General features: G+C 34.9%; 2 protein-coding genes across 2 annotated transcripts; one reads left to right on the forward strand and one right to left on the reverse strand.

Moving 5' to 3' along the window:
- Positions 1-258: 258 nt before the first annotated feature.
- LOC136027859 (calmodulin-like) lies at positions 259-9823 on the reverse strand. Its single transcript, XM_065705272.1, has 2 exons — positions 9586-9823; positions 259-318 (listed from the first exon to the last, which is right to left on the reverse strand). The coding sequence occupies exons 1-2, from the start codon at positions 9788-9790 to the stop codon at positions 278-280; spliced, it is 246 nt and encodes an 81-aa protein (XP_065561344.1). The 5' UTR covers positions 9791-9823; the 3' UTR covers positions 259-277.
- A 2786-nt stretch (positions 9824-12609) lies between these two features.
- LOC136028311 (uncharacterized) lies at positions 12610-19068 on the forward strand. The gene is made up of 4 exons (XM_065706074.1): positions 12610-12694; positions 13581-13729; positions 14489-14686; positions 18869-19068. Exons 1-4 carry the CDS (start codon positions 12625-12627, stop codon positions 18974-18976), a joined length of 525 nt encoding a protein of 174 aa, XP_065562146.1. The 5' UTR covers positions 12610-12624; the 3' UTR covers positions 18977-19068.
- Positions 19069-19927: the final 859 nt, after the last annotated feature.

A 19927-nucleotide genomic window follows, 5' to 3' on the forward strand; every position in this document is an offset into this window, starting at 1 on the left:
ATAGATCTTCCGGCAAAGGACTAGAGTTCAATTTCCATTGCCGCAAGGTTGGGCAACAGGTCTGCAATTTGCCCTGTAAAGAAGAAGCGTTGAATCGAAGCCCTATGCATCATCAACGGCTCGGGAGGATGTTTATCCTTTTAAAAAATAGAATTCCTGAATAATAAAAAGGAAAAACTTCAGAGAGCGAACATGTTTAATTAATTTAACTTGCCAAAAGAGAAGTAATAAGCTACTTTTAATTCCGTTCACATGATTGATCTTGAAAGATGTCAACTTAAGAAAGGCGCTGATTCAGTTTCATCATTCTGGTGAAATCTGGAAAAAAAAAACAGAAACTATCAGTAAAAGAATAAATAAACATTACAAAAGATTTCTGAATAAAGATTAATTATAATAACATCAAGAAAACATGATTAAGCTTTTTCACACTCATTTTCAACCAGATTTTGAGCCAAGGAGTTAGGCAGTCCCTCTAAGTCCGGCAATAACTGTTTATTATTTCCTTGTTTTAATGTGTCTTGGACCTCTAGACTCACTAACACAATCGTTGTACTATGGCTATCAGGGATCTTGTGAATTCCTTTAAACCTGCATGGTCTAATTTGTAGTATAACAAGCGTTACCATTGATTGGAGGACAGCACTGTACCCAAGAGAATAAGTAACTCACATTCCCTTCTAACCGAAGATAAAACAGAAAATCCTACCACTGTAACCAAATTGATTTTTTTACGGTGGGGGGGGGGTAATATTGCTAAAATTGAAATTGGGTATTTAGCGATAGACGAACGCAGCTGAGAGCCCCATATATATATATTTTATTTTATTTTCTATATTTCTATTTTAGCAATATTATCCCCCCCTTGAAAAAATCAATTTGGTTAGAGTGATAGGATATATATATATATATATATATATATATATATATATATATATATATATATATATATATATATATATATATATATATATATATATATATATATATATCACTGTAACCAAATTAACAACTACCACTGTATTGATAACTGTACTACAAATTGATTTTTTAGGGAGGGGGGTAATATTGCTAAAATAAAAATATATATATATATATATATATATATATATATATATATATATATATATATATATATATATATATATATATATATATATATATATATATATATATATGTATATCACTGTAACCAAATTAATAACTACCACTGTATGGATAACTGTACTACAAATTGACTTTTTAGGGGGGGGGTAATATTGCTAAAATAAAATAGATCCATCACTCAGTCATGTCATAAGTCATACCTGTAAGATAGGTCAGTACCCAACCACTTGCCGGCTCACCCCCTTTCCTTCTGCTTCCACAATCATAAATAATACAGGTTCGCACCATTTAAAATTGATCCAGTTACTGAGATATACACAATGAATCCCTTGAACAAAGGAAATGGGAGAAGCTTTTATACGCACTAAGACCCTAGGTGACAGGTTATTTTGAGGATGACCGTAATGTCTAGATATCTCTACAGTGGTAAGGAGTTAAACGGCTCAATAGTAACCGAAACTCTAAAAAACAAATTTGATGCTTAGTGCAACCCATAAAAAGCTACGAGCCTAAGAATATTTGCCCAGTTTCAGAAAAAGAGGAAATATACCCTTTCAAAGTCAAGGAATCCTAATAAAATCACGCCATCTGATTCAACATATTAGAGAACCCTACTGTAGAGGTTTGGAGCTCCTGTCTGCGAACATATAAAATTTTGTAGTTTTATTCAGAAGAAAGATCACGGATGGATGTTTATTTGTTTCTTTTTTGTTGTTTTTTGTCCTCAGGGATAGCTGTATCGAACCAATGCTCCTGGAAAATTGGGAGACGGCTCATTTGAATGAAAATTAAAAGTTCTAGTGCCCTTTTTAAGTGGCCAAAAAGATTTAGAGGGCTACTAGTCCCCTCCCACGTCCCCTTTTCCAATAATTCGTCTGATCAAAATATTGAGATAGCCATTTTGTATAGCATATTGAAAATCCAAAAAATAATGCCTTTGGAGATAACGCGCCCCCCCCCCCCCCCAGCACCTGAGGATAGATCTTTAAGTTATTAAAATTTGCCTATTGCTTACGTATAGTATGTGTTATTGGGAAGTATGCAGATGTTTTTTATATGGAGGAGGATTTTGTGCTTGGGATGAGTTTTCCAACGAGAATTTATTCTGTGTGGAGAAAAATTTCCGTAGTGAATTTTCCAGGGGATATATTACATTGGGGAGGTTCTATTGAATTTCTATGGAAAATTATCATTATTTGTCTTACTTTGTCTTTGCCCATTTGCTTTTGCATGGGGATATGTTCCAGGGGATTTGTCGGAGAGAAAATTTTCTCCGTTGTTTGGATTTCCAGGAAATAATTCCCATGGAAGGGAAGAATTCTTGAGTGATCAGAATAACGATTTGAACTTAAGTCTTTTTCAAATAAAAGTATGCTAAGGAGAATTTTCAGCGAGGATGGAATTCTCTGGAAGAAACTTTAGGGAGAGAGTGCATTTTAAGCGAGAAGAACTTTCCAAGGAGGGGTTTCCTGTGAGGGGAGGGAATATTTCATGGGGAAGGTGAGCCTAATTAATCAGCACTATTTGAAAAATAATAAAAATTTAAAAATGACTTTTTTTTTTCAACTAAAAGTAAGAAAAAGCATTAAAACTCAACACGAACAGAAATTATTCTGTATACAAAAGGGTTGCCCTCCATTGAATACCTTGCTCTTTACACTAAAGTTTGACTGTTTGTCCCAATTTCTAAGAACGATTCCTGAAACACAAGGTCCGTTTAATTAGAATAGAAATCTTTTTTTAAAGTGTTAAAAACTTTAACGTGAAGTGAAAGGTATTAAGGAGGGGGAAACATCTTCATATAGTGAATAATTTCTGTTCACTTTGAGTTTTGATCTTGCTCCTTACTTTCAGTTGACAAAATTTGTTTTTTATGGTACTTGTTAATTATAGCAACCACACCAATATTAGGACAGTGTCACTTGAGAATACTCAAGTACTGATCTGAGTAAACAGATTTTTCTGTCTACTTTCGAAGAAAATTTAGCCTAGCGTCAGTGAAATAAACTACTATAGATATATTTTTTAATTGAATATTTAATACATAAGAGGTAGTTGGGTTAGCTCTTTAATACAATGCGTTCTGGGCGGCCTGCTTTCAATTTTCTCATGTAGTTTTCGTAATTTTGTTAATAAAGTATCATATTTTCATCGTATTTTGATATACTTCATTAGGATAAACATAACTTCACTTCTTGGGTGTGGTCGCTATAATTAACAAGTACCTTTATTTTACTTAAAGCAAACAAAACGACGAAAGAACTTTCATTATGAGAAGTACCTGTAGATGACGTGTTTGTTTTTATTACATCCTCGTTTTATCTTTTCATTTACAGGGATCACAAGCATTCAAACTAGAGTTGTGAAAATTAAATAAATAAAGAAAACATTTCAGTCGTATAAATCAAAGGAAACAGCGAGAGGCGCCGCTTGAAAGGTCCACGGGGCCCTTGCCTTCCCATGGTTATAAAACATGTCAGAAGAAATATACAGAAAGATCTTCTAAAAAAAGAGATGGAACAGCTACACACTAAAAACAAGTTCCTATTTTTTACTCCTAGGAGACAGACATAATTTTACATGTTTTCATTAAAATATAAGTTTAAATTCCTTTTTAGGCATTGACTAGAACGACATTTTTAGGAATAAACTTTCCACGCGAAAAGACTCCCCCCCCCGCTCAAACCTTCTGTTTTGGCTGCTTCTTGAGTACAGCAACGCGATTTTCAACGCATATTTTAACACCACATACAAGTCTAAGCCTTTCATTCAACCTTTCAGACACTCTAGTTGGCAACTCTGTTAAGCTATTGAACTATTCTGGAAATGTGGTCTGTATCCCTCCCAAAGACAACTCCAGGCCACTACAGTTGTTTTTCATAATGCAAATATCAATTAAGGTCTGCAAAGTGGTCTTTTGAACCTCATCACTATTCTTGAAATTGTCATTAGTAAATTCTCTGAATACTGTACATCTCACCTTTTTTTTTACGTCTAAATGTAAACCGCCAAAGACGAACCTTACCCAGTATAGACCCAGCAAAACAATAATTCGAAAAAATATACGCAAAACCGACATGTCACTGCCCAACCCCCACCCCAAACCAACAAGGAAACTCCAATATGAAATTTGTTTCGAAAGAGGTTGACGCTAGTATAGAAAGTAGGAAAAACAATGCCACAACTTTTAATCATTGTTTCCACTGCTTAAAAAAAAAAAAAAAAAAAAAAAAAAAAAAAAAAAAAAAAGACTCCATACCTCAATCGATCACCATATCTAAGAGCATGGTTAAGCCGCTCCACTAAACCACAGGAAACTGAAAGGCGACACCCAATTTCCCAGAAAAATTATTTTGGTTCTCTTGTTTTATTCTGGAAAACTTAATACTTAGTAATGATGAAGCCGATATCATTACAAACTGTGAATTCTGTTTTTTCAATTAGCGGAATTTTGTTTTAAACTTCAGGAAAGGGTAGTCCTTAAAAAGGTTCTAGCATAACTACCAGGAAAACGTCAACATCAGCTCAAAAGGTGTACCATTTCATGAATTTCGCAGCCTTGTGCATTCCTCTTGATGTTATCTACCCCGGTATCAAAAACACTTGAAGAAGCTAAAACAACTCAAAGGTCAAGTAGTTGAAGTACTACTTGTACTAGACAAGCATAAGGGACAAGTTGCCAAGTGTACTTGCAAGTGATCCTCTCAAAGACGGTCAACCGAAGTTGAGACTCGCAAAATTAATGTTTATATGTATTGAATGTTTATAAAATGTCTTCAGAGAAGAAAGAACAGACAGTTTTTAGAATTAACATCTATATACTTTCCTTGACTGTAGCCTACCATCAATATAGTAAACTGGGAATCATTTTTCACGTTTACTTCCCTCTTTTTTTTTGGATAGCTTTTTCAGCGATATCTTTATATTTACAAAAATACACACTAGCACATTATATATATATATATATATATATATATATATATATATATATATATATATATATATATATATATATATATATATATATATATATATATATATATGCTTGGCTGTGTTTTGCCACGCAGTCAACAGCTGTGAGTTGTGTCTAGGGCACATACAATGTTCCTAGATGTCATTTTAAATATACACAACAAGCTTCGGGGTATAGATCATGGTTCATTCAGACGCCAACAAAAGTTGTCTTTTTAACCGACATGTGTTCCAGGTTTAAGCCAAGAGAAAGAAAAATGTTTAGAAATCTCTTCAAAAATGAAGAGAATATATATTTAAATACATTTTGACATTGCAGATATTTCGAAAATGTTCTATTTGAACATTTATATAGATTTCATTTTCTTCTATTTAGGGCTAATCCAATCACGGAGATTAACAAATCTTAGGGGGTTAACAGCACGTCTCTAGTCCCAAGATAGTTGCGGCCAAGACGTTTAAGTTGCGACCAAGTCAACGCTTGAGTTCGTCCCCAAAAACGAAAAGATGATGGAAGTCCGTTTTGCAAGCTTGCAGTCAAAGCTGACAATGATTGTAGCATCTGCTCCGACAAATGAAGCCAATAATTCCAATATTGTTTCTATTAAAACCTTAACGATCTAGTCAACTATGTAGCTGAGCACGAGATTTTAAATATATGTAGTGATTTGAATGCTAAAGTTGGTAATAGCCATAGATATGCACCTGATGTGATAAAATGGTTTTGGCGCCATTAATGATAATAGTGTGTGATTGATATATGTGTGTTGACCGTGGCCTAATTGTTGATGGCTCGTTGTTTCCCCACCGGGAAGTCCACAAGTATACTTGTACTTCCCCTGATGGAGTGACAAGAAGCAAAATTGACAGCCTCTTGATCAGGAAGCGACACAGATGTTTCAAAGATGTACATTCCAATCGTGGTGCTGAATTGTTCTTTGATCACCAGCTAGTAATTGCCCGTTTCAAGCTGAAGCTAAAGACTATTGTGAAGTGCAAAAGAACACTTCGAACATTTGATTTGCAGAAGATAAAAGACAAAGACATTCGACAAAATTACTGTCTATTCCTCACCAATAAGTTTCCCTGCCTTGTTTGTGAGGAGAGGACAGAGTCTGTTTGTGAAACATAGACCCAGATCGTGGAAAATGTGCAAATTGTAGCTAAAGAGACTCTTGGTTTACCTAAAAAGAAGAGGGAACAGTGGATAAGTGATTCTTCTTGGAAACTCATGTCAGTGAGGAAAGAGATGAAAATTCAACTAGACTCCTGCGACCTCAGTACCACCTCTGAATATAAGGACTATCTAAGGAAAAAGCACAAAAAGCCCAGAGGAGAGCAGATGGACGTTGCTTCCTCGAGACCAAAGCTACTGAAGCCGAAGCTGCTGCTAGTAAAGATGATAATAGGGCAGTTTATCGCATAACGAAAGAGATCACAGAAGATTTCAAAAAGCCTGCTACTGCGATTGAGAGTAAATCAGGACGACTGCTAACGCGCAAAGAAGAAATCGATAATAGATGGAAAGAGTATTTCCACGGAATATTAAATTTTGCCCTTCCTGCAGACCCCCCAGATGGTCGACCCCTTTTCCAATTAGACATAAGTACAGAGGCGATTATCGTATGCAACCTGAACTATTGAAATACGGTGTTGGAGTGCTAGCTGAGCCACTAAACGAAGTTTTAATGCAGATATGGGACACTGAGGATATTCCCACAGATTGGAAGAAAGGGTATATATTGAAACTAATTAAGAAGGGTAGAGTTTCTGATTGCAACAATTAGCGAGGTATCACCCTACAGTCTGCTGGAAGCGAAGTCCTCTGCCAAGTACTTTTGAACCACATCCAGACAAAAGTTGAAGCCATATTCAGAGATGAACAGCATGGCTTCGGACCAAGTAGGTCATGTGCTGACATAATCTTTATTCTTATAATATTTATTGAAGATTCAAATGAATGGCAGACTGAAATCATAATGGCTTTCATCGAATTCCAGAAGACTTTCGACTCAGTCCATAGAGACTTACTAAGGAATGTACTGCGCTACTATGGCTTCGCTGATAAAATGGTCAGAATTCAAATGGCGTTATATGATAAACAAATGTGTGCTATTCAAACTAATGATAAGGAATTGACTGAGTGGTCCAAAGTCAACTCAAACGTTCGACAGGGGTGCATTCGATCCTCAGTGCTGTTTATATTACTCATTGGTTTCATCCTGCGGACGTGCAACTTCATAAGTGGCTGGCACGTATGAAGGGGGGGGGCTTTGGGCCCGGCCCCCCCCCCGAAATTTTGTGAAATGTTTAATTTCCCCATGGTTTTTTTGGGATTTCTGGCAAAAATAGGACATTTATTAAGAACCTAGATACATATATGAAGCCTTTTTGGGGGGATTTTACAGCATGTAATTATCCGTTCAAGTCACTGCCCAATTATTAATCCATTTTCTGTCTAACTTTTTATCCTCTTTGAAGTAATTAGCAATTGTCCTGTATTTTTTTTTTTTTTTTTTTTGTAAAGAGAGTTTGCTGTCCACAGCAAAATAGAATTATCCTTGATATTAGGGCGTTTATCCCCCCTTTTCAGGATAAAATCTTTTCAGGATCAATTTTGGAAACTATCATTTTTCATTAAAATCTACGTTTTTGCAATAGAACATAACCTGAGCCTAAAACGAACTTTTGAGGCTTCAGTCTTCTCCCCCCCCCCATCCGCTACAATACTACAGATTAAAGTTAATCTGTATTTTCCGATATACGTGCTTTTTACATTACTAAATAAAAAAGTGCTACTTTATATCTGTTGTTTCGAAGGTTTTGCCGCCCCCCCCCCCCGAAAAAATTCCTGTGTACGTGCCTGATAAGTGGCATTCAGTTGAACAAAAATCGCACTTTATTTGATGCAGATTTTGCAGACGATATAACGCTTCTTTCTCACTGAAGAGAGAAGCTTCAATACAACATAAATGAGCTCTTGAAATTAGGTGAAAGAGTAGGTTTAACAATAAGCACGCAAAAGACAAATATCATGCGCAATGTGAATAGACTACCTCCTAAACCCCTGACAGTTAAAGCAAGGAAAATTGAAGAGACAGATATTTTTAGATATCGTGGGAGTCTAGTGAGCACTGATGGAAGCCCTGAGCATGAAATTGCCACATGTATAACGTACGCAGGAAGCGCCATTGATATGTTAAGAAACGTTTGGAGAAGTGCCACTTTCTGTTTGAAGCTAATACTGAGCCTCTTCAATAGCAATGTCCTATCAGTACTAACGTATGGTTCCAAAAGCTGGGCGCTGACAAAACAGCTAGAGGAAAGGATCCAAAGTTTTGAAAATAATTGTCTTCGACCGTTTCTCAGAATCTACTGGAGGGACGAAATTAGAGAGAAGACTAAACAGCCACTCGTTATTGATAAACTCATAAGCAGTCAGTGCCGATACTGGGGACTCATGGTTAGAATGGGCAGCAATCGTCGGCCTCACGATGTTCACAATGCTTCAGTCATGCCTGTTCAGAAGCGTAAAATTAATTAAGCAGTCTGGTTGCGTTTTCCAGATCTTGATTGATCTAATTTATGGCATCCATTTAGTGAAACCTAAAATCCTACTTTAATGCTTTCCCTACTTCCTTTTCCCTTCTTGCTCTTTTCGATCTATCACTCAGAGACCTCTTGCAAAAAATCATTGTCTCTTCTAACAAGCTAATATTGCTCGAAATTCATCCAGTTTTTCTCCTTAAGAGAATAATTCATCTCAAATTGTCCTCCTGAAGTCTAGCAACACATCAACTACTCTGTTGGCAGTTATCCTCCCTAATAGCCTGTTTTATTACGAAATCCTCGTTTCAGTGAATTCTTCACTCGCTTTGTTTTTATTAAGGAATGGTCTTAACTTTACTTGACAAATAACAAGTAGGCAAATTTTTCTTGTTTTATTAAAGAATAATTCCTTCCATGTCATAATTAAGTTGAGGAATGACAAAAAAAACTTTGAAGAAAGTAAAAAATAAGTTAGAATGAGACTTAATGCAAGCACTATTTTAACTCATGGGCTGCATTGGGACTAAACATCAGGTTGTTTATAACTACCCAGATTATCCCACCTACCAAATTGTAGTAGTCTAATGCCATTACTAGTTTCTGTCCTAGCACAAAATCAGTGCAAACTAGGATACCATATTTCCCCATTTTGTACTAGCCTGGGTATTTAGGTCCTGTAATATTATTAATACCGTGTTGTTGCCAGGAAAAGCTGCCGTTTTTTAAGCGAAATACTAAATTTTACTTGTGAATGGTAGGTGTCAAGACTTAGATTTCTGGGCAGACACATGTCTAGACATGACATTCTGGCTACAGAAGCATAAGACCACCGCTTAATGAAAAATTCTAGCTTCAAATTAAAGTGAGATTTTTATGTGCATTAAAATAAAAGTTTACAAGCTGAATTTTTGCATCCATCTAAAAGTTTTAGAAAAATATCCAAGCATAAAAAAATACCTTTATAGTTTACAACACCATTACCATCGAAATCAGCTTGTTTAAGCATCTCGGCTATATCTTCATCAGAGAATGTTTCGCCCAAATTTACCGAAACGTATCGAAGTTCTTCTACATTAATATGTCCGTTGCCGTCTTTGTCAAAGACGTCGAAGGCCTCTTTTATTTCTTTTTCAGCATCAATGTCGTTGACACTCTTAGCCATCGCAATCACAAATTCAATAAACTCGATAGTACCGTTTCCTAAAAATAGTTTCTTTTATAGCTTTCTGTTCTATGTAACAAATATGTTGTCCTATTGGGATTTTACAAAACCCTTGTTACGTGACGTTTTGGTGTCAACTCAACATGATTGATCAATTTGATTAATCAGTAATCCAGGAGGATGTCTACCTTGGTCTGTAAGAATGTCAAAGGCTTGTAGTTTTTAAAATACGTCAAAAGTCTTTATTTTCTCGCTTTCACGAATGGTTAAAAACTGCTTTTGACATCCAAAACACTTGTTACGATTATTAAGACTAAAAAAAAAAGTTGCTAAAAAATAGGTCATTCTCGTAGGAAAAACCCAAAGTTTTTACTTTTGAAATTTTGATCTTAAAAAAAAAAAAAATCCAGACATAACCATCCATTTGACATTGGATAGCAAGAAACACTGTCTCTGGCTCAAGAAAGCTTCCACTTGCGTTTAGAGGAACTTAGTTTTTGAGTCACTAAGAATTCACCGTCTTTTTTAAGAAAAGATTCAAGCTACTATTGGAACAACCGTAAACGCCTTCTTCAGGAGGGTTGTGTCTATAATATTTATTGTGTTCTACTATAAAGTTTCATGTCATCGGTATTTTGAGAAATCCAACTTTTATCTTTATATTTTATGCTGTCAATTGATCAAGCAAAACCGTATCTATTAAGTCAAACCTGTAGACAAGGGAGGGGAGGTTGTCTTCCATGGAAATCGTCCAAGGACTATTCTTACTACAATCATGGTAATTCTAAGAAGTGAACATCAATGAATGCAAAAATGTGAATTCATTGGCTTAGTGATGAGCTTTGTCTCAATTTTGGAGCACAATTTTTGGCATATACTTCCCTGAACGTATATTGCAGTTTCTTAGTGTCAAATATTTGCAAATAGACTGTTTCGGTTCCTTGGTTAAATTCTAAAACAAGTCGTGAGCCAATATTATTGGTAATCAGTAAAACTTTGAGCTAAAGTTATTCTTTTATGGAATAATATAAACTTTGGCTTTTAATGGGTTCAAGTTCGATTTTATTGCTTTTACTGGAGGATTTGAAAAGCTTTTTGATGTACTTTATGTTTTTTCTTATTGTACTTTTAAGTGAGACTGAATAGTATACAGAAGATACATGACTTAAGTGCTACGTGGACCTTCGATATGCCATCTCCATCATCGGTCTCGTCTTTCTGGTCGTACTTTTGCTCAGTTTTTGATAGTCATTTCTCGGTATTGGTTTGCTCCCTCTGTCTCTTCCTTTTTCCCCTGTGAGTCTTTTATATATATATATATATATATATATATATAAATATATATATATATATATATATATATATATATATATATATATATATATATATATATATATATATATATATATGTATTATATATTCTTACGCTAGATTCCGCTTACTCTGTAACGCTTATTATACGTAATAGAATATATATTCTTTCGCTAGATTCTTACTCCATGACCAGTAAGATTAAAAATTATTTACCACTTTACTCTCTTGCTATAAAGACGATTGTTGAAAAAAGACGAATATCTGTGTTTACACGGAAAACTTCTACGTATTTTCGAATTTGTTTATTCTGAGGGTGTATTTTCTATTACGGATCGTTTATTCGGAGGGTGTATATCGGATCGTATATTCTATTATGCTAGATTACGGTTATTATATATGTATTATATATATATATATATATATATATATATATATATATATATATATATATATATATATATATATATATATATATATATATATATATATATATATATATATATATGTATATATTTATATATATTTATATAATGTATTACTCAATATCTAGGGTGCAAAAATCTAGCCGCCTAAATCCGTTTGGATCATGGGATCAATACTAGCTGAAAAGCAATCCTGTTTGGAAAATTCAGGAAGTTCATTATAACAGTGATTGATTTCTTGTGGGTTGATGCAAAATTTTGCAGACCCAGAATCTCTGAATGAGCAATCGATAAATTTTGAAATTTCTATAAAGCCTTTCACGCTTGATAGTAGCTTGAATCTTTTATCTCTATCCTGCATTTTTTATTTTCTTTATATTTTTTTTTGGATTTTTTATTTTGCATTTTTTTTATTTCTTTATAGTGTACATATGATAATTGCGATGACTTTAAACGATGAAAATAATGGCTACATACTTTTTGCGTTACCCACCTAATGTTCGATTTGTTTAAGTGTGAAAGGTTACACGTAACGTAACTTCACCAGTTAGCATGGCCTATTATGTACGTAATGTGAAAGTTACTTTACGGAGAAAATTTCTTCCGTAACAAATGTTATGTAAAGTAGGCTGAAACTCAACTTAGAATTTCAGTTTATTAAAGTTTATGTTGCATTAGGTAAAAGTCAATATAGCAGCAACAAAATTGAATTTCTTGATGAACAAGTGATTAACTGTGAAGACAATATTTTATAAACTTTACCCTGAAAGCCTTTCATGCTTTATGCTAGCTTCAATTTCTATCTCTATTACACATTCAAATTTTTGAACAGTTAATTTGTGATGATTTAGACGATGATTGGGGTGATTTTATAAAACTTGTATAAAATTGAAAGGTTGTACTTATTGTGACACTTGACAGAGAAAATTACGTACTTAGTGTTGAAGCAACTTAAAACACCGAATAGAAACGATTCTTACTGTTAACTGACTAGAGCTAGCCAAAGTTTTTTATATAAAAAAACACAATAAATATTTTTTCTTGTTTTTTAGTGAGCCTCGATTTCATTTGCCAGAAAATCCAACTCTACCAATTATAATGGTAGGACCGGGTACAGGCATCGTACCATTCAGGTCTTTCTGGATGCATCGGGCAGAACTGATGAAAGGTAATTTTATATAATCTAACAGCTATGATCGAACATCGGGAGCCTTGAGAAAATCAGAAGAACTTCAGGAATGGTTTCAGAAAGAGGCTGTGAAATGTCGAAATCCAAAAAAAAAGGTAACCAAAAATATGTTTGTTTTTTTTCATCTTATTTTTGGAAATCATTTTTCTTTATTTATTATTATATTGGGTTTTTTAATACTTTTCGACCTTTTCCATTGTCTTTATGAATTACTTTTGAAAAAATCTGGTGTCCGTTGTTGGCTAATATTGTTTTGTTTTTGTTTTTCGATTTACTTGCCTTGAAGAAGTTGTCAGCCTTTGGCTCGGTGTCAGTTTATGAATTACATACTAATGTTATTTCTTAATTTTTTCAAGAATAGTCTAGTTAAATAGTTTTAGTTAATAACCATAGGCTATTCCCCAGCTATATCAAGATGTGAAGTTGGAGAAACTGTACAATATCTCCTATTAGATTGGTCCAGACTTAGCAGACAAGGTGTAGTCTGTTATTATCATTATTAATTTTTTTTTCATCCAATCCAAGCTGTTTGGGCTTAATTTCAATATTCAATGTTTGGGTCAAAGCCTCACACCTCAAATTGGCCCAAAGTCCCCTTTCTAGATAAATTAAGAAACGGGGCCACAAATATGTGTCTTATTGTGAAAATTTCTAATCTTAAAAATCTTTATGATACTCACTTTTTTTTTATTTCACCGTTTTGAGTACTTTTCGACCTTTTCAACTATCTTTGTAGATTACTTGGGATAAAAGCTGGTATTCATTGTTCACTAATATTGTTACTCTTGATCTGATTGATTTCGCTCTGTGTCAATTTGTAATAATGCTAACACATCAATAGTGACAAATCCAAATATAATTTTAGTTGGACAACATCTGGGCGCAGCTATTTTCTATGGAGGGTATAGAACCCAAGAACTAGATCTTTGCAGAGAGGAGAAGTGGAAATATCATAATATGGGCGCTATTGAGCTTGCTGCAACTGCCTACTCCCGAGAAGTTGTAATTGAGAGAGTAAGTGCTGTCTTGAGATTTTTTTTACTTTTTCTCTTTTTGTGCATAGAGTTCATTCCTTTTCTCAAATTGTGAAAAAGCCTTAATCTGGCCTTGGCAGAGGTACGTTCAAAAAATTTTTTTTTGACTTTTAAGATGGGTAAAAAAAAGTGAAGTTAATGGAAAACGTTGGGTAATAGATTCCATAGTAAACATAAAAATGTTTCGGGGGAAAGGGCGTTCTCGAAGGCTTCTTCCTTGGGTTTTGCCTGTTTAGAACTATACTTAATTTTACTTTCTTTGGTGTCTTGCTTTTCTGGGAGCGCCAAGTATATCAAATTCCGTGATTGGGTGGGATTGTTTAGCAAAGTTTGAATGCATAACTTTCAAGCCTATCCCTTTACCCTACAAGCATGCGTGATGATGCCGAGAGCCGAATCAAATGGAATGATTAGATATATTTCAACGTAAAGTTTGTTTTTTTTAAATAAAGTATGTGTAATAAATTTCGTTTTCGTAAATTGAAAAAATTTATCGGAAAAAAATTAAGGGTCAGCTCGGGAAATAGCGAAAAATAATAGTTGTTTTATAGCAGTCAGACTTAGAAAAAAAGGTAATAATCAGTTTGAGTTTCGTTTGTGAAGGCACTTGCATGTCTAATGGAAAGAAGTTATCGTTACTAGTTTCGACTCTTCTTTTGTTTATTTGCTGTTTTTCGCTTAACGTCAAATTGACTGTAGATGGAACCATGTTTGGATTTATTTATATATTTTTATCCAGGAATTTGTACAACATAAGATGATGATTGATGCCAACGCCCGTCGTATTTATGAATTGTTGGATAGTCATGGCGGTCATATTTATGTATGTGGAGATTTTTACATGGCGAATGATGTCAAATCGGTTATAGTTTCAATATTTCAAGAATATGGAAATATCAACGCGGATGAAGCTGCATCGGCTGTTGAAAACCTCATTGTAAGTTTCAGTATCAGATACAATTTAAATATTCTCTTTCATACAGCAAAAGTCTTTCATAAAGCATAAAATCACGTTTCATACTGCCTTTTGTGCATGAGTGAGCATGAGATGTTACGTTGACTTTTATTGCCACTTTCTTGTAATTCCCCATGTATCAGTAATAGAGGCTTGCGATAAAAAAATGCTTAATAATTTTTAATATTTGTTATAGAATCTTATTTGTTGAAAATAGTATTCAAATACCCCTATCACGTCAGTTTTTTTGCAAATCATATTTTAAGCTTAATTTTGCGTGAGGATAGGCCGAGGGGTATAAAAGACCGGAGCTCTTTTCATGTTGTGTGATGGTCTAGAGTCATACACTCTGTCATAAATTCCTACCTCCATCCTTGGAAGGGAAAGCTTGCCTGTCTGTCCTCACATTGATACTGAAGTAGACTTTTCATGAGCTTGCTTGACTAGAATGGGGACTGCAAACATGGCTTCAGGGTGAAATTGAAGAGTTGCATCCCCTCAAAAAAATAATAGCCTAGTAAACGACAAAGCTGTGCACTGAATTTAATAGTTTCCCTGTTAGTACAGGACCTAAGCTTTGACGGAATATGGCTGATGTTTTAGTGAGAGGGTACCTTATTACTACTTTTACTTCTTTGTGAGTGGTGAGACGGTACTCTAGATCCTAAGATCTAGGATAAGGTCCTAGATCCAAAGACTAGAATTTTCAGGATTCAAGACAAACTATTTATCAAGATGGCATCCAGAATTTTTCCACTTTCAATGTAGGTTTACGTCTAGGAATACTAAATTTAACTGTGTAAATTTAATTGTATCTTTATAAAATCGTAAAATGTTAATATTTATAAAAGATGGATTTTTTGTCTTTTACCTCAGTACTGCTTGGCAGTTAAAATCATATTTTTAAGCTTAATTTGACATGAGGATAGACAGGGTATAAAAGGCTGGAGCTCTTTTGACGTTCTGAAGTATACGTAATGAAGTATTTTGACGTTTGAAGTATACTTTTCATGAGTTTGCTTAATTAGAATGGCGATTAGAAACATGGTTTCGGAGTTGTCTTGAGAGTTTGCACCCCTTGAGAAAATAATAGTCTAGTAAATTACACAAGATTGGACTGTATTTGAATAATGGAGTATTTTTCTTGGGTTAAGGTTGTTTTGGTAGATTTTTTTAGGCTGAATAACTTCTTCCTAGCTTTGTTATTTATTTGGATTGTCCCTCCATTGCAGTGTAATATCTGTGGACATGAATATATAACGAGTTGGAGCTAATATGATCGGGATAGTTTGAGTGAAATTTCGACTCTTGTTGATAGGAACGCAGTACTAAGTGCTAAAAAAAACATACAATGATATATAGCCACTGGATTTGTCACGAGAAATAGCCAAAAAATTTCACTATTAAAAATTACATAACAATAATAACATAGTAACTATTAATTTTTCAGTAGCCATTTTTACTAATTTTATACTTAAATGAGCTGTTAGACCTTGTCCCTATTGGAACAGATGCGCAAACAAACAAAAATCCTGAAGTTATTTTTACCCCGTCATTTGGATCATCAAGATTGATATAATAATGTCTCTTATTTTGTTATTTTCTAAGTCGCTTTGGTCAAATCACTTTGGCCTCTGAACATTTCAAGGGACAAAAATATTTAAATATGAAACTTTAAAAATTAAAGGATCAGCACATCTAGTTCAAACACGTGTATTCATTGATTGACTCGTTTATTGGGCAAAGTAAACTTTGCAGTTCTCCAAGGGCCAAGGTTGGCTCTTTTTTAATTAAACACCTCCTGTTTGAATGTATGTATAGGTGTTATTCCAAAAGCAAAGAACTCGGTTCCTTGAAATCTTTACTAAAACATGTTTTCATTCTAGTATTCAATTTTTTGGTATGGACAAAGACATATTTCTAAATGAATTTAAAATAAAATGCATTCAAAGATTATAAACTACTGTCCTATAGGAACAATTGTACTAGAAACTTACTTGGTAATTTTAGTATAAAAGTAATGTATCTTTGATATATAATAAAATTATCTTAAATAACCTGTCTTTTTGGCCTGGTTGTTATTTGAAATACAAGTTGTATTGTAATGATAATAATTCATATCTATCCCATGTCATATGCGAAAATGACTGTTAACAAAACAAAATAAGAAGAGAATACACTGCAATTCATTTTTAAATGAAAACTTAAAACTTCACAAGAGCAGAGTAAACATGGGAAAAAAAACAATCAAGATATCTTGAGTCAAAACTAAAACACAGGGTTATGTGTGTAGGTACGCGTGTGTGGATTAACTGGTTACAAGTTCCTCTTTTTGTTTCTCTTATTCATTTACGTGTGCAATTTTCTGCCCGTCCGACATCAAATGATTAACCTTTTTTCTGTAGCTACACTTGCTTTTTATGGCACTTGGTATTTACCAAGTGACGTATAGTGATTGCAATTTCTGTCCGTCGATCTATCTGCATGTCTGTCTGTCTGTCTGGTGGGCGTCTGTCGGTCCCGGTTTTGCTAGTTTGTGCCCTTCCAGATAATCTAGGACGATGAAAGTTGGCAGGCTTATCAGGGACCAGACCAGATTAAATTAGAAATGGTCGGTCCACCGAGTCGACCACCAGCAAACGAGATAGTTGAGAAGAATGATAGTGTGGCTTGCTGGTCTAGTGGTATGATTCTCGCTTAGGGTGCGAGAGGTCTCGGGCTCGAATCCCGGACCACCCCAATTTTTACATGAAGAAGATTCGAAACTAGATACGTGATCAATATAGCGATCGCTGAGAGCTGGTAGGCGTATCAGGGACCGGACCAATTAAATTAGAAATAGTCGCTTCCCTGATTCGACCATCTGGGGGGGGGGGGAGTGGAAGGACGGTTGATTCGGAAATATTAGAAAAAATGAGGTATTTTGAACTTATGAACGGGTCACCGGATCTTGATGAAATTTAATATGCAGTAGGATCTCTTGTCTCAGATCCCTTGTTTCAAGTGCCGACTGGATCAGGTGACACTGGGGGATGCTGGAGGGGGAAACCGAAAATCTTGGAAAACGTCTAGAGTAGAGAGATCGGGATAAAACTTGGTGGGAAGAATAAGCACAAGTCCTAGGTACGTGATTGACATAACCGGAACGGATCTGCTCTGTTTGGGGAGCTGGGGGGGATTTCCAATGCTTTGGCGATTTCGGTGCTTCTGGAGGAGCTAGGACGATGAAAATTAATTGGTGTATTTTGGGACCTGCAGAAATTGCCTTGATAATAGTTGTTTCCCCGATTCGACCATCTGGGGGAGGCTGTTGGGAGGGATAAATTGTGAAAATTGAGGTATGTTTATCTCATTAATGGGTGATCAGATCTTAATGAAACTTGATATATAGAAAGATGTTATGTCTCAGATGTTCCATTTTCAATTCGAATCTGATCCAGGGACATTTGAGGGGTGAATGGGGGAAACAGAAATCTTGGCAAACGCTTAGAGTGGAGAGATCGGGATAAAACTTGATGGAAAGAATAAGCACAAGTTCTAGATACGTGATTGACATAACCGGACCAGATCCGACCTCTTTGGGGGAGTTGGGGAGATTTCTAGTACTTTGGCGAGTTGGAGAATAAGCATAGGTTCTAGATGCGTGATTGACATAACCAGACCGGATCCGATCTCTCGTCACAAGTGCCATATGAGCTCTTGGCTTTCGTTACCTCTTCGTTATATTATCTGCAGTATTACTTAGGTATGCGCTATTGAATGAATTTTTTTTACGAAAAAGCTTTTTGTTTCACTCCTAACGCTTATTCTACTCCTAGTTATCTGGGATCTGAGATACTTTTAAATTTGTAATTCTCTCTGTTTTTATTTTTGCTTGAGAGTGAAACCATTTATGTCAAGAACAGTTTTTTTGTGTATCTCTATTTGTGCATGTATAAAGGTGGCTATATTCCTCAATGGTATTTCAAGGGTAGAAGTATATCACAAGCTGCCGTATCGAACTTGGGAATAGTCATATTTCAAGATCAGTCGATAAATCTTAAAGCCACTTGTCAGTAGGTGCAACTATTGTGCTATTAGAGAAAAGAAAGGGAAATAATATCTATTTCTATGATGTTTCAGTATAGAGTTGCTGTGTTTCTAATTAATTGTGTATTGTTTTAGAATAGCGGCCGTTACCATGAGGATATTTTTGGTATTACTGTTGGTGCACGGAAAACTCACTTGGAATATAAAAGAAAAGCTCGTTTAATGAAGGATAATGCAGTCTGATTCAACTGTTAGTTAAATGTGTTCAAACATTTGTTTGATTTAAATTAGTTTGACTGTTGAAAGTGATGTTGTTCACAAACATTTGGAATTTATTGGTTTTAACTACATTATAAATCTTTGACCTTAATAAACATATAAGACTTCTCATAAGTGTTCCGACTTTTCGTGTATTTTTCTTACGCGTTGGTGATTCAACAGATTAAATCTGATTTCGCTTTGCCAAAAATGCTATAGATGTTAGATGGGATTTAGATGAGTGCCTTCCGTTATTTAAGAATAACTATTGTCTGGTCATAGCCTGTTTTAGATATCTGTTGATGCACCATTCTGGTAACTTAAATTTGCTGTTACCATTTTAAAGTTTAGTCTCGCTACTGGATCTTTTACATTTTGTAAGCAGAGTAAATGCGTACAAGGTGTCCCATTCTGTAGCTCTTGCATTAAACTTTGATTTTGTTTCGGATCAACGCTGCAGCCTTTTTTTTTTCAGTTCTGTGGTCTGTAGCAGTTCATGTCAACCTTGTACTTTCAGCCGACTTTCAGAAAGCATTTGACCTCATAACTAATTTTCTTGCGGCCAAGATCATAAAAGTTATGGGTGTCAGCAAACGTTCTCTAGCTCAACTTCTGTTTTTTTTTTTTTTTTTTTTTTTTTTAAGCGAATGCAGTGCATAAACCCATTGATTAAAGGGGACATTACCTCAGAATGACTAAAATAACCTGCTGATCCCTTCAAGGAGCCGAACTTGCCGGTTCTATCTTTATATGCCTGATCAAGTTTGTGCTAGCATATCTTGATGAATGATTCAAAAATGGAGATGAACTCTGTTTTATTTTTAAATATTTAGCTCCCAATCAAATACCATCACGTTTTTTCCCTTAAAAGAAGCCATCGAGAATCCTCCCCCCCCACTCAGCGCCATTTCTAGCTGCTTTGTCATAAAAAATCCT

This window comes from Artemia franciscana, chromosome 6 (genome assembly GCF_032884065.1).
Source record: "Artemia franciscana chromosome 6, ASM3288406v1, whole genome shotgun sequence".
In the NCBI taxonomy this organism is placed as follows: Eukaryota; Metazoa; Arthropoda; class Branchiopoda; order Anostraca; family Artemiidae; genus Artemia; species Artemia franciscana.